Source organism: Salmo salar, chromosome ssa17, assembly GCF_905237065.1.
Source record: "Salmo salar chromosome ssa17, Ssal_v3.1, whole genome shotgun sequence".
In the NCBI taxonomy this organism is placed as follows: Eukaryota; Metazoa; Chordata; class Actinopteri; order Salmoniformes; family Salmonidae; genus Salmo; species Salmo salar.
The window spans coordinates 8,620,717-8,648,316 of record NC_059458.1 but is presented as its reverse complement, the minus strand read 5'-3'; the positions used below and the strand labels follow the sequence as shown (position 1 = coordinate 8,648,316).

Below are 27,600 nucleotides of genomic sequence, written 5' to 3'. Positions count from 1 at the left end.
GTGGAACATCCAGGTGCTCTTTTGCGAACTTCAGAATGTTTTTTTTGGACAGCAGTGGCTTCTTCCGTGGTATCCTCCCGTGAACACCGTTCTTATTTAGTGTTTTACATATTGTAGACTCGTCAACAGAGATGTTAGAATCTTCCAGAGATTTCTGTAAATCTTTAGCTGAGACTCTAGGATTATTCTTAACTTCAATGAGCATTCTGCGCTGTGCTCTTGCAGTCATCTTTGCAGGACGGACACTCCTAGGGAGAATAGCAACAGTGCTGAAATTTATAGACAATTTGACTTACCATGGACTGACTTTTAGAGATACTTTTGTAACCCTTTCCAGCTTTATGCAAGGCAACAATTCTCAATCTTAGGTCTTCTGAGATCTCTTTTGTTCGAGGCATGGTTCACATCAGGCAATGCTTCTTGTGAATAGCAAACCAACATTTTGTGAGTGTTTTTTATAGGGCAGGGCAGCTCTAACCAAAATCTCCAATCTCGTCTCATTGATTCGACTCCAGGTTAGTTCTCTTGACTTCAATTAGCTTCTGGAGAAGTCATTAGACTAGGGGTTCACATACTTTTCCTAACCTACACTGTGAATGTTTAAATTATGTATTCAATATAGACAAGAAAAATACAATAATTTGTGTTATTAGTTTAAGCACACTGTGTTTGTCTAGTGTTGTGACTTAGATGAAGATCAGATCAAATTTATATCAAATTTATGCAGAAATCCAGGTAATTCCAAAGGGTTCACAGACCTTTTCTTGCCACTGTATATGCGGTCCAGCCATTGAATAAAGAGAAGGGAAGCGCAAGTGTATGGTCTTCCTTAAACTCCATGAGGAGAGGGTGACACTAAACAGCAGCCAACTAGGTTTTTATGTTGCCTTTCTTAACTGTGACTTATGCTGTGATTTATAATGGTTATACATTCATCACTTATCAGTTGTTTTCACTCTTCTTCATAAAGAGTGGAAATGGTCTTTGCGTTCTTCTCTCCTAGCTGTTATACTGTTGTAGATCGGCGTAGTCTGGCTGTCCGTCTCCATCGCGCTCTAAATTCCGATTCCCAAAATGTAGAACGCCATTCATTGTCAATAATGTTTTTTTAATGATTGAACTTGGGATTTTAAAATCAGTCCATGAAGGGACTGATCACCGTGCGTTCCATTTGACCTGAGTACATTGTCACGTGATCCAACAGGAGTAGTTCTGATCACATTGTGATGGGGCACAACTTTCACTGTAACCTCTGTATGCATGGTTGCATGACCATAGGCCATAATCTAACAAGATCTGGGAACAAGGCTTTAACCTCTTGTATGTAAGGTGAAAAGTCTGAATGAGAGCGAGAGAGAGGATACTTTGCTACTTTAGTTCAAGTCGCCCTTTCAAAAGAGGTCTTTCCGAGTAAAATCTAAAAAAAGTTCTGAATACATCCAATAAATGAATGAAACCGACACAGAGCTTTTAAATATATACATTTTATGTACATATATTCATGTAGATGACTAGAAAACACAATCTTCTTCATAATGAATTATTCTGCACAGCCATATTCTTAGTTAAATAGTAAATATGATACAACATTACCATAATAATAAATAAATTCATCACATGGTTTTTTCCACATACCAGTTGTACAAACAATAAATTACAAGTTCAGTGCTGTGTTTCTGCCGTTCAACGAAAGGGTCTTTTCCCATGGGAAGAGTCAAACAGTAATACATATACAGTATATTGGTGTGTGTGTGTGTGTGTGGTTTAATTTTCTTTACATATTTATGTGTGTGCAAAATGTATTCTGTACATATGTGATACTGGTGTTTCTATCTAAATGTGTATTGTAGTGTGCGAGTTAAAATGTGTGTATACATATGTGTGTATTATGCGTTAATGTGGGCCTAATACAGTGAAAATACTCTTAATTAAGTCATTTGGGGGTGTTGTGTATTCTTTATGTGAATGTGTGTCTGTGCCTGTGTATGACAAATAGTGAGTTGTGCCTATGTTGCAAGATCCCATATGTATCCAGTATATTGCATGTCTATCACCACCCTTCAAAAGGTGTGTGGTTTAGCATTACAAGCTCATGAGGGATAGAGGGATGACAGAGAATGGATGGTAGTGGATGTCAGAGTGAGAGAAAGACTGCGTGTGAGAAATGGATAGCTTAAACAAGAACGTGTCAATATGATGAATGAGAGATGGAGAGGGAGGGAGAGGGTGAGCGAGTGAGAGAGAGAGAGAGAGAGATGGAGAGAGAGAAAGAGCGAGTGAGCTGTAGAAGTGTATTTGGTCAGGTATGACTGGGTTAGTTTCCCTCTTGCTGTATTTGCGAGTATCCAGTGCACACATTGTCATACTAGCAAGAATTGCTTTTTTCCTAATCAGACAAACAGACAGAAAGACAGACAAACAGACGTGGAGAGCCAAATAAACAGTGACAAAATGGTAGCGACCCTCTAGCACCCGCATAGTGATACAAATGGAACTGAGGGTAAAAGTCCATTAAACGAGTTTAGGACACTGAGTATGACAAAAACACTATATGTTCACACTTGTATGTTCACAATATAGACAAACACACACACACCACACACACAAAGACAAACATTCAAATGTCAATCTTAGCCTCACACATTATGTAATCCTATATAATTACAACCTTTAACCTCCACAAAGGTCAGAGTTGAATGGTCACCATGGTCTCTTGGCCCAGTGTCACTCTATAGGGGTCACTGGGAATTGGCAGTTGGTAGTGCTGAGCGATTAGTGCTTTTTGAGGTCGGTTCGGTTTCGGTTTGATTATTCAAATCTAATCATGGTTTTCCATTTCAATCATTTTTGAAAACGTTAAATGCACTATGCATTATGTGGGTTGAATGCTGTAACAACACTGAATAAAACAAGGAATAATGGTAGTGACTGCCCATTACTGCTTATCACTTACTAACCATCATTTATTCACATTACTTAAAAAAAATATTTCAGTTGTGTATATTACATTTGTTTTCATTTGATGATTTAATTCCAAGGCATTTCTATAGAGCTGCTGCCTATGGGGTCTGACAAAATCAGTATTTTAGTAGTTCTTCAAAGTAAATAAGGCATACCTTTATGACTGCTGAACTGTCAACCACTTAGACTATGCATTTTCAGGTAGAGATACTCGGCAAAGTAACTGCTCTCTATTCCTCTCGAGCGCGCATTCTTCTGTACTAACCTGATGTAGCAGGAATAAAAGAAACACACAGACCGGACAAGGATGCACGCAATCTACTATGATCGTTGTAGTTAATTAACATGTTTTCTGCACTAAACTATTTAGAATATTGGACTGATGTAAACTGCAACTCCCAACTACCTCGCACAGTTAGGGCTTGATCTGATTTATTTCTAGAGAAACTGCCCAATGAGAGCATTGAGTTCACAGAAATAAAACATAACTACATGGAATCCAAATAATTGAAACAAAGTCTGTCAATTAGTTGTTTAAAAACCAAAATAATAAACAAAATGTAGGTTAATCGCTCAGCACTAGCTGTTGGGCACAACTCTGCCCTAATTCAGTCTATCACTGTATGTCCATTTTCTGACCTGGGATGTTTGCAGTGCGGTTCAACCCCATTTCTGAACTGTTTACAGTACGGATCGTTTGCTCTTGGTTGTGCCCCCAGCCTATTTCCTGGTCCGCAATCCAAACAGGAAGTTGGATAGACCAAACGTATGTGGAGAATTGGCCGTGGGGGGAGCAAGAAGAAAAAAGGGGACCCCGAAGGGAAGTGGAGAAAAAGTGCCCCGCAACAGACTAGTACGGAGGCCCATGGTCCGGAGGTGTGCAGTCACACAAGACAAAGAGACAAACCCATAGTAGCAAGAACATACAGAAAAGCAAACGCAAAACATGTCATTAACAGATGAATACAAACAAAACCTTCAGATAGAGGAGGGATTTGACAAGTGGGTGGTTGTTGATTGGGCGGCTGCACTATTCGGAAGTGTCCACATGTATCCGTCGTATGTCTGTAGCTGTGCCAAGCAGGGCCTGGCATAGTAGGGCGGGGGGTAAGGAAGAGGAGGGGTTGACTGTCAATAGCCAGTGTCTCTGTCTGTGTGTACCTCCTACTTTCAGGGGAGTCTAGTATCTGGTCCTCTCAACACTTTTTCACTAGGCAATGTTTGAAGATGGAGGGGCGGTCACCCAGAGGGCAACCCTTGGCCAGCTTGGCCTGCGGGTCCTTGCACTGCACCGTGCGGCCCTGCCAGCCCGTGTCACAAGTCCTGGAGCAGATCATCCAGGGGCCAGTCACCCACTGGGGCCCAGAGGCCGCCGTCGATACCCCTGGGGCTGTAGAGAGAGCCAGGGCCGAAAACTGTGCCGATGTGGTTCTACTGCTTGATCTAGCAGAGGTGGTAGTAGTAGTAGTAGTGGTGGAGGTGTGCGGGCGAGGTGGCGGTGGTGGAGCCGAAACACGACGAGGCATGAAGAAGCTGTAGCGGATATCCAGGGGCCTCTTGGCGTCCGTGGCCAGAATCTGAACTGTAAGGGCCTCTCTGAGGGCCCCAGGGCCCATGCTGTGTAGCCACTCGTCCCGCTGGCTCCAGCCACTGTAGTTGAGCACCGAGCCGTTGAGGGGGATGACTGTCTCTGAGGTAGAGATCATAAACTTGCCGTTGAGAAGGTAGTCACCACTGGGACGACGCAGGGCCAGGTAGGCTGTGTAACGGGGCTGGTCCTTGGGCTTGTGCTGGCGGACCTTGATGTGGGTGGAGCCCGCTGGAATCTTCACGACGTCTGTGTAGCCCTTACTGCATGGGGAGGGAGAGAGGGGAGAAAGCAGTTACATGACCAAAAGTATGTGGACACCTGCCTGTCAAACATCTCATTCCAAAATCATGGGCATTAATATGGAGTTGGTCTCCCCTTTGCTGCTATAACAGCCTCCACTCTTTTGTGAAAGCTTTCCACTAGATGTTGGAACATTGCTGCGTGATATTGCTTCCATTAAGTCACAAGAGCATTAGTGAGGTCGGGCACTGATGTTGGGCGATTAGGCCTGGCTTGCAATCGGCGTTCCAATTCATCCCAAAGGTGTTAGATGGGTTTGAGGTCAGGGCTCTTTGCAGGCCAGTCAAGTTCTTCCACACCAATCCCGACAAACCATTTCTGTATGGACCTCACTTTGCGCACGGGGAATTATCATGCTGAAACAGGAAAGGGCCTTCACCAAACTTGTTGGAAGCACAGAATTGTCTAGAATGTCATTGTATGCTGTAGTGTTAAGACTTCCATTCACTGGAACTAAGGGGCTTAGCCCGAACCATGAAAAACAGCCCCAGACCATGATTCTTCCTCCACCAAACTTTACAGTTGGCACTATGCATTGGGGCAGGTAGTGTTCTCCTGGCATCTGCCAAACCAAGATTTGTCCATCAGACTGCCAGATGGTGAAGCGTGATTCATCACTCCAGAGAACGCGTTTCCACTGCTCCAGAGTCCAATGGCAGCGAGCTTTACACCACTCCAGCCAACGCTTGACATTGCACATGGTGATCTTAGGCTTGTGTGCGGCTGCTCGGCCATAGAAACCCATTTCATGAAGCTCCCGACGAACAGTTCTTGTGCTGACGTTGCTTCCAGAGACAGTTTGGAACTCGGTGGTGAGTGTTGCAACCGAAGACAGACAATTTTTGCGTACTACGCACTTCAGCACTCGGCCGTCCCGTTCTGTGAGCTTGTGTGGACTACCACTTCGTGGCTGAGCTGTCGTTGCTCCTAGACGTTTCCACTTCACAATAACAGAACTTACAGTTGACCGGGGCAGCTCTAACAGGGGAGAAATTTGGCAAACTGACTTGTTGGAAAGGTGGCATCCTATGACAGTGCCACATTGAAAGTCACTGAACTCTTCAGTAAGGCCATTCTACAGCCAATGTTTGTCTATGGAGATTGCATGGCTGTGTGCTTGATTTGATACTTTTGTCAGCAACGGGTGTGGTTGAAATAGCAGAATCCAGTCATTTGAAGGGATGTATGTCTATCTTCACCATTATAAGGTGTGATTTAGAATTACAAACTCATGATGTATAGAGAGATGAGGGAGAAGGGTGGATGTTAGAAAGAGTGAAAGAGTGAGTGTGAGAAATTGATATCTTAAAGAAGAATGTGTCAATGTGTTGAATGAAAGATGGAGACGAAGACAATCTATAGACCATTCCTTCAAATGTACTCAAGATGTACAGATACGTGAAAATACAGCTTACTCGCACCCTTTCACTTTACAATCGAGTGCAACAGAGCAGCAGGTTCTGTTTTCATTTTTCAAAATAGTTTGAACGGCTATTTTTTCCATTTGGCACCTGCAACTACTACACGTGAGATAAATTACACAATAAACAAGAATCAGCCTCCAACCAAATATTTAGAATTTTTTATAATTAAGTGAAGACCATTTTTTGACTTTGAAGTGAAAAATCTCAATTTCAGTTTTGATTTGTCTTTTCTTGGTACTGTGCATCAGACAAATACACATGTAAACGCCAAATGTTTTTTCAATTTCAGTGTGTATATGTGTATGTGGGTTCCCTTACCTCTTCTTGGTGAAGTTGCCAATCACCCTGATGCAGCCAGTGCTGTCCCCTCCACAGATGCCACACTTGTCAAACTGCAGCTTGGAGCCAATGATGCCGTCACATCCGGTGCGCACACACTTGCCCTTCACACACACTGAGCTGCTGTACGGCCGACATTCTGTCCCGTCCACCACCTGGAGAAGGAGACATAAGGAGATATTATCATCTTTGTTGTTGTTGTAGTCTTCACCATCCTCAACATAGAGGCTATGCCTCGTAGGAGATTGTTGCTGATTACTGCCGAGGTGTGGTGGTCTCCCAGGCGCTTATAGCTGCAGAAGCATTACCCAGGTGGGTGCTACAGATTCGGTGGTAGATGTTCTGGCCTACCTACAAAGGAGAAGTAGCTGTGAACTTCAAAGACAGAGGTCCCTGATGAAGAGCTGACTGACTGCCTGACTGTCTGACTGTTATTTTTCCCTCGCTGGCTGTATGATGAACTATCGACGGCACCTGCACTCAACTCTACTTTACTGAACTGCATCATTATTTATCTGTGGAAGACCATCTCCCTGAAATATATATTTTTCAAGTGAATGTGAGATTCTGTATGAATAGCGGTATATAAACTAAATCTAATCATCATCATCATCCGTATTCTCACAGTCATCATGGGTATATTATCATGTACAGTGCCTTCAGAAAGTAGTCACACCGCTTGACTTTTTCAATTCTTTGTGTTACAGCCTGATCTACACACAATACCCCATAATGTCAAAGTGGAATTTTGTTTGTAGAAAATTTTAGAAATTAATAAAAAATAAAAGCTGAAATGTCTTGAGTCAATAAGTATTCAACCCCTTTTTTTATGGCATGCTTAAATAAGTTCAGGAGTAAACATTTGCTTAAAACACACAAGTTGCATGGACTCACTCTGTGTGCAATAATAGTGGTTAACATGATTTTTGAATGACTACCTCATCTCTGTACCCCACACATACAATTATCTGTTAAGGACCCTCAATCGAGTAATGAATTTCAAGCAAAAGAAAGGCACCGATTGGTAGATGTGTAACAAAACAAAAAAAAACAGATGTTGAATAGCCTTTTGAGCATGGTGAAGTTATTAATTACACTTTGGATGGTGTATCAATACACCCAGTCACTACAAAGATACAGGCATCCTTCCCAACTCAGTTGTCCGGAGAGGAAGGATTTCACCATGCCTGTACATCAAGCATGTACAGAATAAAAAATATTCCAAAACATGCATCCTGTTTGTAACAAGGCACTTAAGTAAAACTGCAAAAAATGTGGCAAAGAAATGTACTTTTTGTCCTGAATACAAAGCGTTATGTATGGGGTAAATCCAACACAACACATCACTTAGTACCACTCTTCATATTTTCAAGCATGGTGGTGGCTGCATCATGTTATGGGTATGCTTGTAATCATTAAGGACTGGGGAGCTTTTGGGGGGATAAAAATAAACAGAATACAGCTAAGCTCAGGCAAAATCCTAGAGGAAAACCTGGTTCAGTCTTCTTTCCAATAGACACTGGGAGACGAAGTCACAATTGAGCAGGACAATAACCTAAAACACAAGGTCAAATCTACACTGGAGTTGATTTCCAAGACAACATTGAATGTTCCTGTGCGGCCTACTGACAGAATAAGAAAAATTGGCAAATATTGTACAATTCAGGTGTGCAAAGCTCTTAGAGACTTACCCAAAAAGACTCACAGCTGTAAATGCGGCCAAAGGTGTTTCTAACATGTTTTGTCTCAAGGGGGTGAATACTTATCTAATCAAGATATATTAGTGTTTTTGTTTTATTGTTATATTTTATACATGCTCAAATTTTTCTTCCACTTTAACATTACTGACTATTTTGACTAAAAATTACAATTTAATCCATTTGAATCCCACTTTGTAACACAACAACATGTGGGAAAAGTCAAGGGGCGTGAATACTTTCTGAAGGCACTGTATATATCATTATCATGGGTATATCAATATCATCATCTTTATCATTATCATACTAGCAGAACGGACACTACAAGTCGTTCTAACCGAAGGTAGTGGACGAGTGGTAGTGGAAGACAGCACTCCAAAGTACTGTACCCTCACTCACACTCTTTCACTCCCTAGTGCCCTTCTCTTATTCACTCACCCTCTGTGAGAACACTACATAGTAGCCTGTGCCCTTGGCCCGGCAGGTCAGCTTGCACACATCTTTAGGTAGCACTCCTGCGAACTTGGGTACCCACTCCACAAAGGTCTTCACCCCCTTAGGGTCTGTCTGGGGGCCGTTCCGCACCTCACACTGCTCCTGGCGGAAACTCTTACCTAGAGGAGGAAAGTTCCACCACATGTTAGAGTGGGAACATTAGAATTTCAGACTGTGTGAGAGTGAGAGAGAGAGAGAGAGAGAGAGAGAGAGAGAGAGAGAGAGAGAGAGAGAGTGAGAGAGAGAGAAAGAGCGAGAGAGAGAGTCTGTGTATTTGCATGAGCAAATGTATACTTGTGTGTGCTTATGTGTGTCTATAGCACTATGTGATCACACGCATCAGCCAGTCAATCTGCAGTACTACACTCACTGGTTGAGGGGCACGGGGTGACACTGCAGGACTTGTAGATGGCTCTCTTGCCGGTGCAGTAGCGCCCATTGTTTCGGGGCGGTGGGTTGTTACACAGACGCTGGGCGAACTGCACCCCTCCACCACACGTCCTGGAACATGCCCCCCACGGACCCCACGAACTCCAACTACCATGGTTAGATGCCTTGGAGAGGAGAATGAGGAGAGGAGAGCGGGAAGATGAAAGAGAAAGAGGAGATAGGAGAGAGGGAGGCGATATGAAAGAGATTGAGAGAGAGATAGAGAGATAGAGAGAAGAGATCAGAGAAGGAGAGGGAGAGAGGAAGGGGAGAGATAAGAGAGTACTGTTAAAGTTGCCTAGTGAGCACGTTAAAAGTTGGATTGGCCGGCAGCCAAGCCACGTGTAAAATGTGTGTGTGTGTCTGTGTGTGTTATTCATTTGTCTGTGCGTGTGTGATGCATGTGTTTATGTGTGTTTGATCAATTTGTGTATCTGCATGCACGTGATTGTCTGTGCAAGTGGAATACATTGAGAGGGGTGTGGGGCGGCATGATGATAGAAATGAAAGTAATGTTCAAAGGTGACCCAGTACATTAAGGCAAAGTTAAACTCTAGCAATGTCCTATGCTAGCTCACATGCTAGCCTACAACAAGTTGCCCCTAGATGCTGATCTTGGGTCATTTTAGCATTTTCCCAACTAATGGTTAAGGTTAGGATTGGGGGAGAGAAAGCTGATCTGAACTGTCTTGATTTTTTATGTATTGTCTCTATTCTTCTTTGTTTATTTGTTCTGTGTTTTTTTATTTTATATTTGTATTAATAGTTCCTCTTAATTACTGGGCCTACAAACATTATAGAGGCCACAGATGTTGATATCATTATTACATCATTTAGAATGTTGATATTTGCAATTCCAGAACTGTGATGACATGACAAAGATACATCTATCCTGATTTACCTCTATGACATGCACATTTACCATGGCAACGGATGGTGTAAACATTCCAATGTTACGCCATCCAGGCACAAATCAGATTCCATTTATTTTTGGACTGCTACCAACACTATCTGCTACTAGCTGTAAACACCGGCGAAATATTGAACCTACTATTTAGCCTACTCTATTTCTATTTTATTGTACTCTATTTTTTGTACATTATATATTTCCTCATATTATTTGTTTTATTTGTTGCTTTGACTTTGTTGATTTCTTTCTTATTTCTATATATTGTTGGTATAGTATCTTGTATTGTTTTTGGTCTTGACGATGAAGGGGAGGTCACGGAGGCTGGCAGTCTCTAAAGTGAGTGTCAAGTTTCTGTATTTTACTTCATGTATTTTATGTACTTTGTGTATTTGACCGTTTATAAACATCCATGATATTATTAGACTAATGGTAACAAGTTCCTCATCATGGAAAGGTATAATGTTGTTTGTAGATCTGGGTTCAAATAGGCCTAGTATTTGAAATCTTCAAAGAAAATATATAACACTGAGTGTTTGCTTAAGCCTGTCTGAGGTGCCGGATGGGCAGGGTTCACACTTTTGGGAGTATTCCATTGGGTCCAATGCGCCAGGCATGCTCAATCATGCACAGATTTTAAACTCAGGTCTAGTTGTTAGATAGAATAAGAATGATTCATTCATTCTACAGGTTCTCTTCATTCTAATTCTGAATTATATCTTACTACAGCTATCAACCCATAGAATTAGAATGATTCATTCTATGGGTTCTATTCATTCTAATTCTATAACACTACAACTAACAACCTATATAACTACAATAATTCATTCTAATTCTATATTCTATCACACTACACTTCATTCTCTTGGTTTAATCTATGGGTTCTATTCATTCTAATTCTATAACACTACAACTAACAACCTATATAACTACAATAATTCATTCTAATTCTATATTCTATCACACTACACTTCATTCTCTTGGTTTATTCTATGGGTTCTATTCATTCTAAATCTATGGGTTGTTAGTTGCAGTGGGTTCAGACCTGGGTTCAGGACCTTGTGCTCGATTGAGCTTTCCTGGCTCAATAGACCAATAGAATAGTCCCAAAACGGTAAACCCAACCCATCTGGCACTCCAAGCAATATAGAGCAACACTCAAGGTATTTGAAAGTTTTCAAATAGTATTTGAACTCAGGTCTGAGTGGGTCATCATGACCAGCGACTGACTGTTGGGCTGAGATAGGCTGTAAAATGAACATGTACTCTCTTACTGACTTACGGAGTGTCATTCTTACAGACTGTCCTTCAGCTCAAAGCCATGGAGGAGGATAAGAAGAGGGCGGAGTCCAACCAGAAGAAGGAGGAGGAGTTAAGGCGGATGGAGGAGGAGTTTAAGAGGAGGGAGGAGGTAATGGAGAAGAGGGAGGAGCAGGTGGAGAGGAAGGAGGTGGAGGTGGAGAAGAGGGAGCTGCAGGTGCAGAAGAAAGAGGAGCAGGTGTTGGTGGAAAGGAGGGAGGTAGCAGAGGAGAAAAAGGGGATGCTGGAGGAGAGGAAGAAGGTGGCGGAGGAGAGGAAGGAGGTGGCGGAGGAGAGGAAGGAGGTGGTGGAGGAGAGGAAGGAGGTGGAGGTGGCAAGGAGGGAAGTGGAGAAGAGGGAGATGCAGGTGGAGAAGATGGAGAAGACTGCAGGGAGAGAAGGGAAGATTCTGAGAAGAGAGAGGCGGCAGATCGTTCTGAAAAGCGAGTGGCTGATGGAAGAGAGGATGGCTGTCAGGGAGGAGAAGGAGAATGTTCAGAACTGGGCAGATGAAGTGAAGGTGAAGGTGGAGGAGGTGGAGGTGAAGGGAGAGGAGGTGGAGAGGGTGAGAGCGCAGCTGGCAAAAGAGAAAGAGTTGACAGAGGGAAAGATAAGGAAGATGGAGAAGGAGAAGGAGAGGCTGAGGAAGGCGAGGAAAGAGGTGGAAAGAAACAGAGTGTGGATGGAGAGAGAGAGGATGGAAATTAATAGACTGGGGCAGGAGTCAATGTTGAAGAGATGGAGAGACGAGGACTCTCTGGCAAATCAAGCCAAACTCCTGGACATAAAGAACAGAGAGATAGAGAAGAGAGAAAAGGCCATCGCAGACAAGGAGTGGATGAGGAAGGAGTTGGAGAGGAGGAAGGAGGAGCGAGAGGCATTGGTGAATGAGAGACAGAGGCTGGTGAGTAGGATGGTCGAGAATGAAAGAGAGATGAAACCCTACAGGGGAAGTTGCTATGTAGCATTACGGTGAGGAGTAGAACATTGTATAGCCCTAACCCAACACATAACCAATAAACTAACAATGGATTGTAACCCCTCACCTTTGATCCTAGGATTAACCTAACCCCCTTATGTCTTGTTTTTATTTTGTTGCAGCTCTCAATGGGTCGTTGTACCCCCCTCCTCTTCACCCTTAGGCCCCCTAGGGGGACCCTCCAGCAGGTGTGAAACCTCCTGTCCTCTCCTATGCTCTCCTCACCTATCCTCCCATCCTCTCCCCTCCCCTCCCCTCTCCTCTTCCCATCCAAAATAAACATGCATATTTTCATTGAACATTTTGTTTGCGATTACTTTGAAATAGATTGTTGGTCTAGATAGATCTACTGTATATTGTAGTTAGATGTCTAGTAAGTTGGTCTAGATATACAATATAGACAGTGTTTGGGAATCTACTCTGAATATATAGTTTACCAAGCCACCAAATACTGCACACTGGAATAAGTTAAGCTACCCTAAATCTACCCTTAATAAAAATATAGTTTACTTAACTCAAGTTACTAAATCTGAAATTGCAAGAACAGATCACTCTGGAGTCATACTTTAACAGGGTGTGTAATTTAGCCTATTAAACACAAAAACTATGTTTCAAGTGAGAATTAGGCAGGTCCGCTGCTGAAAAAAAAAAAAAAATCTTGCCAACAACCATATATTTTTTTAAGTAGAGTATATTTCCAGTAGTTAGCTACACCACTACATGGCAAAAAAAGTAATTAACTACTGAAAACACTAACAAGCTACTTTAAAGTGTGGTTAAATTACTAGTTGCACTACATGTAGTTCACTACTCCCCAACACTGAATATAGATGTCTAGTTGGTGTAGAACTATATTCTAGTTAGGTGACTATAGCCTGAAATATCATTTGTGTCAATAGCCACAAGTCAAAATATGAATAACCAAAACATATACAGTAGGCTTTGTATATTCTGTTGAGAGTGATTCTGGTGGGATGTCTCTTTTAATAACTCAAAAGTAAGTGACACTCTTACACTGTAACTCTAATAGAACAAACTTTTTTTTTTAACGTAATGCTTCGACACAAAGACAACCGAAATGGTGGTGACGATTAAAGTATAGTGAGTTCTGTGACTGAAACAAAAGAGTTGAAAAGACTCAAACAGAAACAGCCTGTTAAGAGAACAGTCTGAGAGGAGGGTAAACACACAGGCACGCCCACATACAAAAGAAATATTCTTTCCCTCCATCTCCGACCTGCCAATAATACACACAGACACTCCTCTAGTAATCTTGTTTCGAATCCATTTCAATGGAATTAGAGTAATTGAGAGTTCTTTCCAACTCTCTCCTACCCTCCCTCTACCTCTACACGGAGTATACAAAACGTTAAGGACACCTTGTATATGTAAAGAAAATATTAAATCAAGAATAGTCTGATGAGTGACAATATTAGCCTACCACTATTATCACTTGTGAATGATGCCCAGCTTAAGGCAAGAAACAGTGCCTTCCTTTTATTTGCGACTTTTTAAAATCATAGTCACACACCTCATGTAGCCTAGACCATAGGCCTATATGTTTTGATAAGGTTTGTATCAAGACACTAAAGTGGCCAAATAACTTGTTAAAATGAAGCACATTAATCTGCTTTACAACGGGTGTAGAGCCTAACTTTTGTACTATGGGGGATAGTAGATTGACATAGGCTAGTGCTTTGCTGTTCATTAGGCATAATCATCTTGTTGGCTGACGAAAAGTAAATGTGGACAGGTCTTCCAATATCTTCAATATGCTCCTCGGAATTAGATAAGGATGTGTGCAGTTGCATCCTCGATGTGTCTGTCTTCACTTGTAGCCTGTGAGAAAGACACAATCACGTGACGGAGTGCCATGTAAGTAAGAGGTGCTTCGGCACGCAGCCGGGAGAAGGGAATTATGATTATTATATTCAGCCCAAGGGCACAATGGTCACTGGCCACAAAAGGCATTGACTTTTTTAGGGGGCATTACGGCCACACAAAAGGGATGCAGCTGGGAAATTCGGGGCACTATCAAGTGCTTGTTATATTGTGAATGAGAGACTGATGAAGTGTGTACAGCCTGCCCTAAAAAACAAAGCAGAGCTCATGCCTTTCATGCAACTTTTTTCAAATCATCATTAGAGTTGAATCATGAAGCCTTAGAATGTATTAAAAATCAAAACATATAGCCCAACATTTGTATCACAACTAAAGTTACATTAATAACTCTAAATTTAGCATATAGGAGTACCCGTTTCTTTGTTAACCACTCAACACAGAATAGCCGCATGTGCGCACTCCCTCAAATCTTTCGGGGGAGAAATATAATTTATATTTTATTCAGGTATTTTCAATTCTATTCTTCATACTATAAAAAGATATAAAATAATGCCACGGAATTCTAAGCAAATCTTGTCTACTAAATGAACTAGTGTAGCCCACAGCCATATGGCATAGACAGATCAGGGCCTAACATAAGGACAACTCAGAGTATGCTATTCTGTTCTTCTGAAATAGAAAACATTTTCTTCAAATCATGTTTCTTTAGACCTGTCTAAAATAAATAATGGATTTATTGTGATGGTGTAGGCTATATTACATGGATTTATTATACTTAAAATGTAGATGTTCCAAAGGTCTGCATCAGTGGCTTTTAGGCTGTGTGTGGAAGCTAGGAGATGCTAAATGTGGTAATTAACGGTCAATTACCATGAGACCGGCAGTTATTTGCTTGACAATTACCGGCTGACAAAATTTCATGACCACCACAGCCCTATGTCTGGCCAATACTAACATACCCCGTTCAAAGGCACTTAAATCTTTCGTCTTGCCCATTCACCCTCTGAATGACACATGTACACAATCCATGTCTCAATTGTCTCAAGGCTTAAAAATCCTCCTTTAACCTGTATCCTACTCTTCATCTACACTGATTGAAGTGGATTTAACAAGTGACATCAATAAGGGATCATAGCTTTCAACTGGATTCACCTGGTCAATCTATGTAATTGAAAGAGCAGGTGTCCTTAATGTTTTGTACACTCAGTATATATCTCCTGTGGCCCTTGTCCACACCTTCACCCAACTCCATCCCTGCCTCCCATTCTCTCTGTCCCTCTCTCTACACTCCCTCCCTCATTCCTTCTCTCCTTGTTTTATAGTGTCTCTCATTGCTGTTGTTGGCACTCTCACCCTACTCACCCTACTCCACAGTCCACCCGCCCCCCTCTACTACCTCTCTCCCACCATTCCTCTCACCAAGTAGTATAATTTGAGAGACTTTTCTATGTTGTCACCCTATTGGGCAGGAGGTAGCCTAGTGGTTATAGCGTTGGGTGAGTAATCGAAAGGTCGCTGGTTTGAGTACCTGAGCCGACAAAGTGAAAATCTGTCGATGTGCCCTTGAGCAAGCTACTTAACCCTAATGTGCTCCAGGGGTGCAGTACTACTATGGCTGAACACATTTCACTGCACCTATCCTGTGTTTGTGACAACACATTTTATTAATATTTATTGCATTGAGCCTCCCATTCCCTCTCTCAACACTCTTCCTCACCTTCCCATCCCCTCCTTTCCTCCCTCCTTCCCTCACTAGAGAATACATAATAATAATAATAAAGTAGCACTCTGTTCTTTCACTACCTTCCACTCTGTCTATGCTGTCAGCCTATTGCGTTGTTGCTTCCCCTCCCTCCCTCCCTCCTCCCTCCCTCCCTCCCTCCCTCCCTCCCTCCCTCCCTCCCTCCGCCCTTTCCTTACCGAGTAGTGTCTCTTGCGGGTCTTGTCCACACACTTGCCCTGGAGGCAGATGCGACCCTTGCCACACGGCGTGCCCTCCACGGCGGGCAGCTTCTTGGTCAGGCACACCATCTGCCCCTGGCGTATCACTGCGCACCACAGGCGGGCGCACACGTCCATGCCTGGGCAGACCGTGTACTCAGGTCCAAACGCCAGGCGGCATTGGCGCACAGCGTCGTAGCTCTGGCCGGGCAGCTCCTCTGAGCCGAGCAGGGGCTGGCGAGGGGGGTCCAGGAGACACTCGGCTGTAGAGGGGTAGAGGGGTGGACATGGTCCAATGCCAAAGGCTGTTTGTCTGTCTGGTTTGTCAATCCTCCGATCATTCTAATCTGCCACTCGATAGGTGTGAAGGGACATTGGATTAAATTTATCAAAGACAACAGCACATTAACTATGTACAGTAGGTGAGCCCAACCCTCATTATTTAACCAAGTAAGTCATTGAGGTATTCTCCTGACTTTTACAATAAAGACTTGGTTACCTCCCTTACCGTTAGTTCAGGGCTAGTCAACTCCTCTCCGCTCTCCTCTTCTCATCCCCCTCTATCCTATCCTGACATTCTTCCCTGCTCTCCTCCCCTCATCCCCCTCTTCATTTCTTACCGTTGCCATCGTCAAAGAAGTCAGTGATGGTAGCTGAGGTGCAGCGGCTCCAGGGTTTGGAGGCGTCGATGGAGGTCAGGATGGACGACATGAGACGCTTGTCCGCGCTGGCGCCAAAACGCTCTTCACAGAACTTGGAGTCGTCGTGGGACAGGCCCAGCAAGTGACCTTTGGTTCACAGACAGAAAGACGGACAGGCAGACAGAAATACAAATCATTTTTGGGGGGTGTTACACACTGAGCATTGTGTTCTTGAGAGTGTATATTTTGTATTTATGAAGAATCCCCATGAGCTGCTGCCAAGGCAGTAGCTACTCTTCCTGGAGTCCAAAAAGAAATAGAACAGTACAACACATTATTACACCACTACTCTACCACTACATATCTACAATACAAAACGTATAATACCACAATACAACAATATTACAACATTACAATGTACGCGTGTTAGCCCGTGTCTGCATTATGCGTGTGTGTCTCTGTTTGTGTCTCTTCAGTCAGCTTCGTTCCATAACCTGTAGTTGTATCTATTTTAAATCTGATTTTACTGCTTGCTTGAGTTACTTGATCTGGAATAGAGTTCCATGTAGTCATGGGTGTATGTAGTACTGTGCGTTTTCCAGAGTCTGCTCTGGATTTGGGGACTATGAAGAGACCTCAGGTGACAGTGATAGCAATAGAGTTTGTATGTGTGTTTGCATGTGCTTACGTACATAAAACGAATGTGTGAGAATGTGAGTGTGTATGCATGTATTGGCAGGTAATTGAGTGTGTGTGTGTGTATGTTTGTAGGCAGGTGTGTGAACGGTGCCAACCTATCTCGTGTGCCACGGTGAAGGCAGCATGGAGTCCGTCGTCCTCTATGACGGCACAGCTCCTCTCTGGTGAACAGATGGTGCCAACGTCGGCCATGCCCAGTGTGTCACACGAGTGGTGCCCACACAGGTCCTATACAGGGGGCCCAAGCAAATGGGTTGGTGGAAAGGGTGAAATGACATAAAAAAAATACCTGCCTGCACTTTATAAATATTGCTTTACTTTGTCCATAGGGCACACACATATACTGTAGGAATCACACATACACACCAAAACACAGACAATGCAAGGACAAGCCGGATAGATTACAGATGAGAAATGAGAGATCAGATGTCAATAGACCTTATTTGACCCATACTTTGTTGATGCTATTGAGTTCTCTATTTCTGCTCTTTCTTTCCTCTGTTCTCTTTCTCTCTCCAATCCCTGTTTTCTCTCTCTCTCTCTCTCTCTCTCTCATCCCTGTTTTCTCTCTCTCTCTCTCTCATCCCTGTTTTCTCTCTCTCTCTCTCTCTCTCTCTCTCATCCCTGTTTTCTCTCTCTCTCTCTCTCTCTCTCATCCCTGTTTTCTCTCTCTCTCTCTCTCTCTCTCTCTCTCTCTCTCTCTCTCTCTCTCTCTCTCTCTCTCTCTCTCTCTCTCTCATCCCTGTTCTCTCTCTCTCTCTCTCTCTCTCTCTCTCTCTCTCTCTCTCTCTCTCTCATCCCTGTTCTCTCTCTCTCTCTCTCTCTCATCCCTGTTTTCTCTCTCTCTCTCTCTCTCTCTCTCTCTCTCTCTCTCTCTCTCTCTCATCCCTGTTTTCTCTCTCTCTCTCTCTCTCATCCCTGTTCTCTCTCTCTCTCTCTCTCTCTTCTCTCTCTCTCTCTCTCTCTCTCTCTCTCTCTCTCTCTCTCTCTCTCTCTCTCTCTCTCTCTCTCTCTCTCTCTCTCTCTCTCTCTCTCTCTCTCTCTCTCTCTCTCTCTCTCTCTCTCTCTCTCTCTCTCTCTCTCTCTCTCTCTCTCTCTCTCTCTCTCTCTCTCTCTCTCTCTCTCTCTCTCTCTCTCTCTCTCTCTCTCTCTCTCTCTCTCTCTCTCTCTCTCTCTCTCTCTCTCTCTGTGTGTGTGTGTGTGTGTGTGTGTGATAGGGCACTGTGTATTGACCAGTGTTCCAGCTCCCACACAGATCTATACAGATGATGCCCAGAGGGCTTGAAGCTACTCTGCTGTGTAGAGGAATCAATCAGTCAACCAAACACTGTGTCCCTATGCCATCGACTGTCTCGTTCTCCGAAACACACACACGGAGACACAAGCATGCATGCACACACAAACACACACACTCTCACAGTATACATACAGTGTGTACATTACTAACTGTAAAAGTGCACGCGTCATCTATGAATGAGATAAGGGCACATACACACACACTCCTCTCCACTCCACCCACCACCCCAGGCTCCCCTCCCACACACACCCTGGGGACAAGATGAATTCCCTGTTAAGTGATGTTGACAGGCCCACTGTGCCGTGTGTGAGAGACTCTCTGGGGTGTGTATTTACTCGTCTCGGATGAAACACTTTAGGAACAAACCCGTCTATGTTCTGGGCTCTCCAACACATGACCAACAGGGGGGAACGCCTCCTAGACTTACTCTAGACACAAACTCTGGCAATGTCCGAAATGACACCTTATTCCCTACATAGTGCACTACTTTTGACCAGGGTCCATAGGGCCATCAGTGCCATTTCGGCCGTAGCCCTAGTGTGGTACCCTATTTATCCTAATCCCTATATAGTGAACTGCTTAGGGCTCTGGTAAAAAGTAATGCACTATGTAGGGAATAGGGTGACATTTTGGACACACTTTTTAGACAGAGACTCTTCAAAAAGAAAGTCCCCTACATACTAAAGGAGAGATAAAAACTAAGTCAAATACAGTCCAGTCTGATTCCATTCCACTAAATGCGTTGTGTTTGTCATTGTTCAGATGTTGCCCACTGATGTGTGTGTAGATGGAGAGAATAGACATGACATGTTTTGAACTCCTTGTTGTCGCTATCAGATGAACTTGCCAATCGGGAGGGACATTGAAGAAAGGGTTCATCTCCCTAGCCAATCGGGAGGGACATTGTAGAAACCAACATGTTCACCATAGATGTGTTGGTTTTCCTATTTCTTACTTACTAGCTGTCCCTGTCTCTCTTTCTCTCTCACTTTCACTCTCTTTTGTTCACTTGAACGTGTTGTCCCTAACTCTCTCTGCCTCCCACTGCCCTTACACTCTGTCCCTGTCTCTCTCATGTCCCCTCTGTGTCTCTCTCACTTTCACTCTCTGTCTGTCTCTCTTTTTTCTCCTCTCCCTCCCGCTCTCCAGTGTGTTTCCAGCTTGGTATTTTCCTTTTATCCCAAGGGGCTTTCACAGACATATGAGAGGGTGAGCGAGAGAGAGAAAGAGGGCGGGTGAGAAAGAGGGAGCAAGAGAAATACAGTTATGGAATCAGACACCTGGGGAAAGGGATGGGAGGATGGAGGAAATGAAAAGAGAGGAGGAAAGAATGGAGGGAATGGGCCGTTATGGAAACGTTGAGAAAAACAACCTCAGCGCCGGTGGTAAGGTATTTAGGTCAGTAGACGATCATATAAGAAGACTGAGTGTGTGTGTGTGTCTGTGTGTGAGAAAGAGAGCCAGGGTGTGTGTGTGTGTGTGTTTGCGTGTACATGTACATGTGTACGTGTGTTTGTGTGTGAGTCTCGGGTCAACCGGGGAACACACCCTAGCTGCGTTGGAAAAACACACTGCCACTCTGAGTAAAGGAGAGCGTCAATCACAGACACGCACACACTGTCACTATGTGGCATTAGCGCGCATGCACACACACACACCCAAACACCGCTAATACTGTATCGTGGAGAGAATCCAGAGAGTCTAACCACAACACCTTGTCACTCAAAAATCAGTGTCAACAATGTAAGTGTCAACGAACCGTGAAATGAATGGCCTGCCAATCATCGGTGAGAGTGACATTAGCCTATTAAATGGCAATCGTACTAGGCTAGAGCCCACCCCTAAAAGTTTTCCTGGTCAGGCCCTGACAAAACTCCTGGCCCAGTGACCTATTTCACACATCTAAGAGGCTACCTTCATCCAATAACCTGGTAGTATCCTTCATATTCAACCACATCAGCTTATCAGAGAGACTGTGATCGTCATTCCAGAGGTAGGATTTAAAAAGGTTTAATCCTAGAGCAGCAATTCTACTCTGAGCTGCTTGGTGAATATCATCCCAGACCTTAACTGCTAGCTGATCATTTCAGTTCATGGCGTTGTTTTGTCTACTAAACGAATCAGACAGCAACAGACAGACCCCCTTCCAAAACGTCCATACTCTATCATTCCAACTCCAGTGCACATGTGCACATTCTATTGTGTGCCGTGTAGAACTGAGTATGTACGCACATGTATTATTTGACTTGAACAGAGTATGTCGTATGTGCCCTCCTGTCGCTTCTTCTCCTCGCTCATGTTTGTTGTGTGAGTGTGTGTTTACAGTATGTGTGCGTGCGTGTCTGCTTACAGTGTGTGTGTGCTTTTCGATTGTGTGTGTGTACGGTGTGTGTCTGCTTAAAGAGTGTGTGTGTGTGTGTATGCATGTGTGCGAACATGCGCGCATGTGTTTAAGGTGTGTGTTTCCCGGTCCTCTCCTCCCATAGGTAGGCCTAATATCTCCTCTATTTGTTATAAGACTGGGGTATTTCACAGGTCCTATATTTCATGCCTATATAAACTCTGCCATTCAACTTTCGACCCATCACTCAGTCCACGTGACTGGTAAGGAACATCTTGTTACATGCCATAGCTGCCTAGTAAGAGTGTGTGATAGGCTATTCTGCCTCACAGATTATGAATTCACTTTTCAGACCCGGCAACTGCATAAGGTGATTGTGTGTTTTGTGTCTAAAAGTGACAATGACCGAGGTGTTATTGGTTTGAGCAAAGCCACTGGGCTGCGCACCACTGGGGTGACATGTCTGTTTGTCTGGTGAGACTAACAGGGACATCTGCAGGGTACTGTACTTTAACATAGAGACAACAATAATTGAACTTCTCATTATGAAAAAGAGGGACGGATCTGATCCTAGATCAGTAGTCCTACTTTGGGACGTTTGGCGAATACGTGCCCTTAACCTTCAACAGATACGGAGACCTAGCTTAACGTTTCTGCGCTTTCATTGCTCTCTGCAGTCACACTCTCTCGTTCTCAGAGTCCTCGCTCCGTCCCCCCCTCTCTCCCCGTCTCTTTCTCAGAGTAAACACACGCTCTTTGCTCCCTCTCTCTTTATGTCCTCTATCACTCTACCCCCCTCTATCTTTCTGTCTCTACCTCTCTCTCTGGCAACAAGAAAACCTTAAACACGTATGTCCTAGTGCATGAGAGAACGATCAAAGTAAGAGACTACAATGAACATGATCAACTCGAGGATGTAATATTTATGGTGAATATTTCCATGCTGCATATTCATGTAATTAATGATGTTTTCTTGGCTATTTCAAGTTGATTATTTCTGGGCTCTTTCTGTCAGGGTTCCTTAACTGGCGGCCCACGGGACAATTTATTCGGCCTCCCAAGTTTTCTGAGCAAAAAACTTGTTTGTTTTTAAATTACTTTTGTTATTGTATTCTCACACATAATAGAGAGATATATGTGATCGTTTACAAACGTAAGCAAGGTTTGAAATGATTATGTTTTAGTCAAATATTATATCTGTTTGGGCTTCTGGCGGTTAATTTGCAGTCTACAAATGATTTGTAATTATGTCCCGGCCCCCTGAACATCCGCTCCAGAAGAAAATAGGCCCGCGGCTGAAGCTAGTCGATGATCCCTGCTCTAGGTTCTGTCAGTAGAGAGCTCTTCTCCTCACAGTGAGGCTTTGTTTAATGTCCCGGTCCCTGGCGAGAGCAGTCATGCGTCCGGTCACACTGTGACGTAACACCTAATAATCACACACAGGCACGCACATACACAAGCGCATGCACGCACTCACAACTGCACACACATACAAATAACAAATGCATACACACACTGAGTCCCCTCAATGTGTCTCTTGTTCTGTCGCGGTGCGGCATGCACAGAGCCCGGTGACACTGGCACAAGGGTCTGCTCACTCAGGACACGGGGGTGTTGGGACCGGAGTAATTGGACCCATGCATGAATAACCCCATGTTCCAATAAACTCCCCCCCTCTACATCGCCAAAGAATGGATGGGTCTCGTCTCTGACTGTGAGAATGCAGTCTGCTGAGGGATTTGACTTCCACTTAATGAGTGTGACTCACCCAAGCTACGACATTAACTTCTTTGATGACAAGCTACAGCAATAAGAGACAAATGAATGGAAGGGTTGCGTTTTAAAGATACAGTGATCTGACACTACAGCCAATCATGGAATCAGAGTTCAAATCCTATCGGCTGAGGGGGTTCACTGACCTTTGACCTTTTGATAAGTCATGACCCACTCCAAACACCTTTCAGGTGTTATCATGTTGCTATGCTATGGAGTTGTTACCGTTGTTATGACCGGTCACTTGCCCCTGGGTAGTGCCAGCGCCAGGTATCTCCGTGCCCATTTTGCCAGCCACTGTGCCAACCACGCCACCCTACCCCCTGCAGGTGACACAGAGGGAATGCACTGCCAAGTGGGTGGGAAGTCCATGTCCATGCAGGTGGTGGTGGTAATAGTTGGCACACAGTTGCTCTGCCAACCTACCAAGCCCAGGTATGCTCACGTGGCACTGCCAACAGGATCCACCCGGGCGCCGGGGCCCAAAAAAAGTTACCTCGGTATTCCCTGGTATTGGGAGCCGTCTCCAGCACAAAAAAAACCTTGCATGACTTAGTTACACGCAGCCCAATCCTGAGGCAAGAATGATACCTGACACCTCAACCACAGCCGACGGACCAAGAAACCCCACCAGAGGGATGAAAAATGCAGAGATGTTAGTGGGATTGAGATGCGTGTGTGTGTTAAACGCAGGCAGATCACTCAAGATTGACTTAGAAATTGGAGGGCTGTCCATGTCCTGAGGACATCCGGAAATACCTTCACAACTGGCCACTAGGGGCAACATCATAATCCCATGATTTGGATCCGTAGGTCATATATTCAATCCCTGTGGTAGACACTAATGTTTTAATGTTTTATTTAATTTACTTTTAACCCTTAACCATTCAGAATAAAGGCCTAAACTTTATGTTGTAACCCTATCGAAAACCTTAACCCTTAACTTCAAATGTAATGTTTGCAGAAATGAAAAGATGCTGAGCAGGAGGAGTCAACACTGTGTGACAAAAACAATTCGAAATTTGACATTTGGAGCAACTTCGAAATGTGATGTTTGGAGAAATGTGAATATAGGTCAGAATCTGAAGTCAATTTGGCAAAACCATGAGATCTTGTATAAACGAGTGTGGTCTTGGTCAATGTAGGCTATTGGTTTTCAGAGGGGTAACATAAAATGTCGAGAAGATGGCGCCGCAGAAGATGGCTGACGTTTTACATTCTCCTAACCGATTATGTTTTTATGTTTGTTTTTTTGTGTTGTTTGTAACTTGTTTTTTTAAACTTATTTTGTACATAATGTTGCTGCAACCGTCTCATATGATCGAAAATAACTTCTGGACATCAGAACAGCAATTACTCACCACAAACTTTTTTTTCCCTTTAACGAGTCCGACGAGCCTGACGTGAGGTTGGGCTGCCTTCTGAGAATTCGTAGGTGATCGAATAAACACCCCCCTGCCTTCCGTTCTACTAGCTAAAGTGCAATCATTGGAAAATAAAATCGACAACCTACAAGGAAGATTAAACTCCCAACGGGACATTAAAAACTGTAATATCTTATGCTTCACGGAGTCGTGGCTGAACGACGACATTATAGAAAGTTCTTTGTTTCTGGACATTTGGAGCCTGTAATCGAAACCCACAAATGCTGATGCTCCAGATACTCAACTAGTCTAAAGAAGGACAGTTTTATTGCTTCTTTAACAGAACCACAGTTTTCAGCTGTGCTAACATAATTGCAAAATGGATTTCTAATGATCAATTAGCCTTTTAAAATGATAAACTTGGATTAGCTAACACAACGTGCCATTGGAACACAGGAGTGATGGTTGCTGATAATGGGCCTCTGTACGCCTATGTAGATATTCCATAAAAAAAATCTGCCATTTCCAGCTACAATAGTCATTTACAACATTAACAATGTCTGCAATGTATTTCTGATCAATTTGATGTTATTTGAATGGGCAAAAAAATGTGTTTTTCTTTAAAAAACAAGGACATTTCTAAGTGACCCCAAACTTTTGAATGGTAGTGTATGTGTTTGCTTTTTTGACAGTCCCAGCTCTGCTCAGAGAAAAAAAATGTAGGAGGAAAAAAGAAAAAGAAAACTGGAAGGAAAAAATGAAGGGAACATTTTTTTACGGCTGAAGGCTGGCTGCGGTTTCTGGTTGAGAGTAACATTCTGAACTCTAACCAGCAGCTGATTTCAACTACATCCCTTCAACCGTGGAAGAATGTGCGTGCGCAGCGTGTGCGATAGATCACACGGGCTCGAGACGTTGGTTGTCAGGGGACTGGGAGAGTCAGACAGAAGAGGCTGCCCATAAAAACACAAGCGGAGGAAACGCTCTTTTTTAGGGTTGATATAAGACACGCGCGAGAGCCCACACAGAGGAGGGAGGCTGTGCAAGACAGACAGAGAGAAATATAGAGAGAGTGACGCACAATCACTCAAATTGGAAACACTAAACCGAAGCAGATTTCTGCTTGATAACAACAATGTAATAAACATATTTAAGGCCAAATGACTCCCCCGAATAACAGGTACGAGCACAGAACCGGTCTGTCACGCAAGCAGTTCCATAACAACAACAAACACTGACGTCATGCTTGGCGTAACATCTCAGTGTAAAATGCGCTCTAGTCCAGTGAGTGGGAAGGGATGGACCTGGCGCGCAGTGGTATGTGTTTTGTCCGCCAGGTGATGGGGGTGGGGGGGTGAGAGTCGGACTCTGTGGTTTTGTTTATTTGTTTACCTGCCTGGTGAAGAGGATGGCGGCGTCGTGGTGGTGCTGGTTGTCGTCGTCCAGTGGGTTCTGCTGGTTCTGCCACTTGCAGAAGCTCTTGAGGGTGGTGGCTGCGTTCTTGGACACCTCCAGCCCCTTCTCCTTCTCCGTGACCATGGTCACCTTCACAACGGACAGACGGATGGGGTTCTCGATGCTGGCATGGCCGTACAACTTGGAAGCGATGGAGGCCAGCGTGAGCAGGTAGTGGTGCAGGTCCTTGCCATACTTCTTGGACATGGACTCATCTGCGACCAGCAGGAGCTCCACGTGCCTAGCGCGCGAAACCGACCTCTTGCGCCGACTTCCCAGTGAGGGTGGAGAGGCAGGTTTGGACAACTGTGTCCACAATCCTCTGCCATGCGCTCTGCTGCGCTCCTCGCCCCTGTCAAGGGTGACACCATGCCGGTCGCGTTTCCCGTTCCCTCGACCCTTACGCCGGTGTTTCCTCGATGCATCCATGCGCCCGCGCCCTTCCTTGGTCCCACAGCTCTCGCTCACAGGCATGGCTTCGAAGCTGAAGCTCTCCCGCGTGAAGTAGTGGAGCGCGCTCTCCGCATCCTTGTCATCCAGCGAACGCATGTCGTTATCGTGTCCCTTGGTTCGGATGAGAAGTGTGATTGTGTAGCGTGCGTGTTTCAAAGCAAAAAAACCCTGTAGACCCCCACCACAGACGCTGAACACCGCCAGGGACTCGGGGTTGGAGTCCACGGTTCCCCGGTAAACACACTCCCGGTGCAGAGGCGCGGCGTCTTCTCCCGCCCCCATCAGGGCCATCACATATTTCGGACTGAAGTGATGTGACAAAATTGACTCATCCCTCTCCATATCTAACTGAAACCTTCTCCCATCCATGTAGAGTAGGTAACCAACCTTCCCACCCCCATGGTAAATCCGATCGACGGTCCGCACAACACCCTCTTGTGCAGGTGGATCGAAAGCCCTGAAAGTGGTGAGACCGGCGGCGAGCACGGCATCGCAGCCAGTATGCAACTCCACGATGCACAGCAAAAGAATGCGAAACACCAACATGACTCCAGCAAAAGCACAAAAGACACGGGTCATCTTTACCCCAAAACAAGCAGTGCACGGCGAAACATTTATATTCCAACTAAAACAGTAATGGAAACGAAGAACAAACCATTTTCAGAACAAGTCCCGTTTGAATGCGCATGATCTCGATATCCAGAATTGCAATGAAAAGTGTAAAAACGCAGAAAAATGAAGGCATCGGAGCAAATGGAAGAAAATAGCGAAGATGAAAGAAAAGAGCAGCGGAGAACACGGCTTGAGGACCGAGCTGAACTTGGAGAACAAAACACAAAAGTTTCCTCTTAATAGAGGAGAGCGAAAAAGTCCTGCCCCTTTGCACTCACTCACTCGCCACTCCACCCCCCTCGTCTCTCTCCCTGCTGCGTTCTCGTGTCTGCCGAAATCAAAGCAAAGTCAAGTGCTGGAGGCTTCCGAGTCTGCCGCCCCACCCAACTCCACTTTTTGGTCCTATCCCCGGCGCCGAGACGCAAACAGGAGAGTAAAGGAGGACTAGAACAATGCATTTTTCAATAAAGTCACCCATATATTCAGCATTCCCACTAGTTGGGACAGAAAGAGCGTGGCAGTCTGCCTGTGCGCGTTAAGCGCGCGAGCGTGTGTGTAGTCTAAATATGAGCGCGCGCAAGGGTTCAATTCGAAGGGGTCATCCCTCAAAATATTCTTCCTTTGTGAGATAAAAAAAAAAAGACACTCGTGTTTTGGAAGGAGATATAACAAAACGCGGCGTCATTTACTGTCACGTGGAGTGCTATGTCATCTGCAGTCACTCTTATGGACTGTTATGGAAAACCAGCGCTGTGCTACAA

The 27,600-nt window shown here is 44.3% G+C and overlaps 1 protein-coding gene across 1 annotated transcript; it reads right to left on the bottom strand.

Moving 5' to 3' along the window:
- Positions 1 to 1,468: 1,468 nt before the first annotated feature.
- On the bottom strand, positions 1,469 to 27,194 carry adamts5 (ADAM metallopeptidase with thrombospondin type 1 motif, 5 (aggrecanase-2)). Its single transcript, XM_014151324.2, has 8 exons — positions 25,712 to 27,194; positions 17,640 to 17,772; positions 16,825 to 16,992; positions 16,184 to 16,467; positions 9,178 to 9,361; positions 8,751 to 8,926; positions 6,595 to 6,770; positions 1,469 to 4,812 (listed from the first exon to the last, which is right to left on the bottom strand). Exons 1-8 carry the CDS (start codon positions 26,804 to 26,806, stop codon positions 4,158 to 4,160), a joined length of 2,871 nt encoding a protein of 956 aa, XP_014006799.1. The 5' UTR covers positions 26,807 to 27,194; the 3' UTR covers positions 1,469 to 4,157.
- Positions 27,195 to 27,600: the final 406 nt, after the last annotated feature.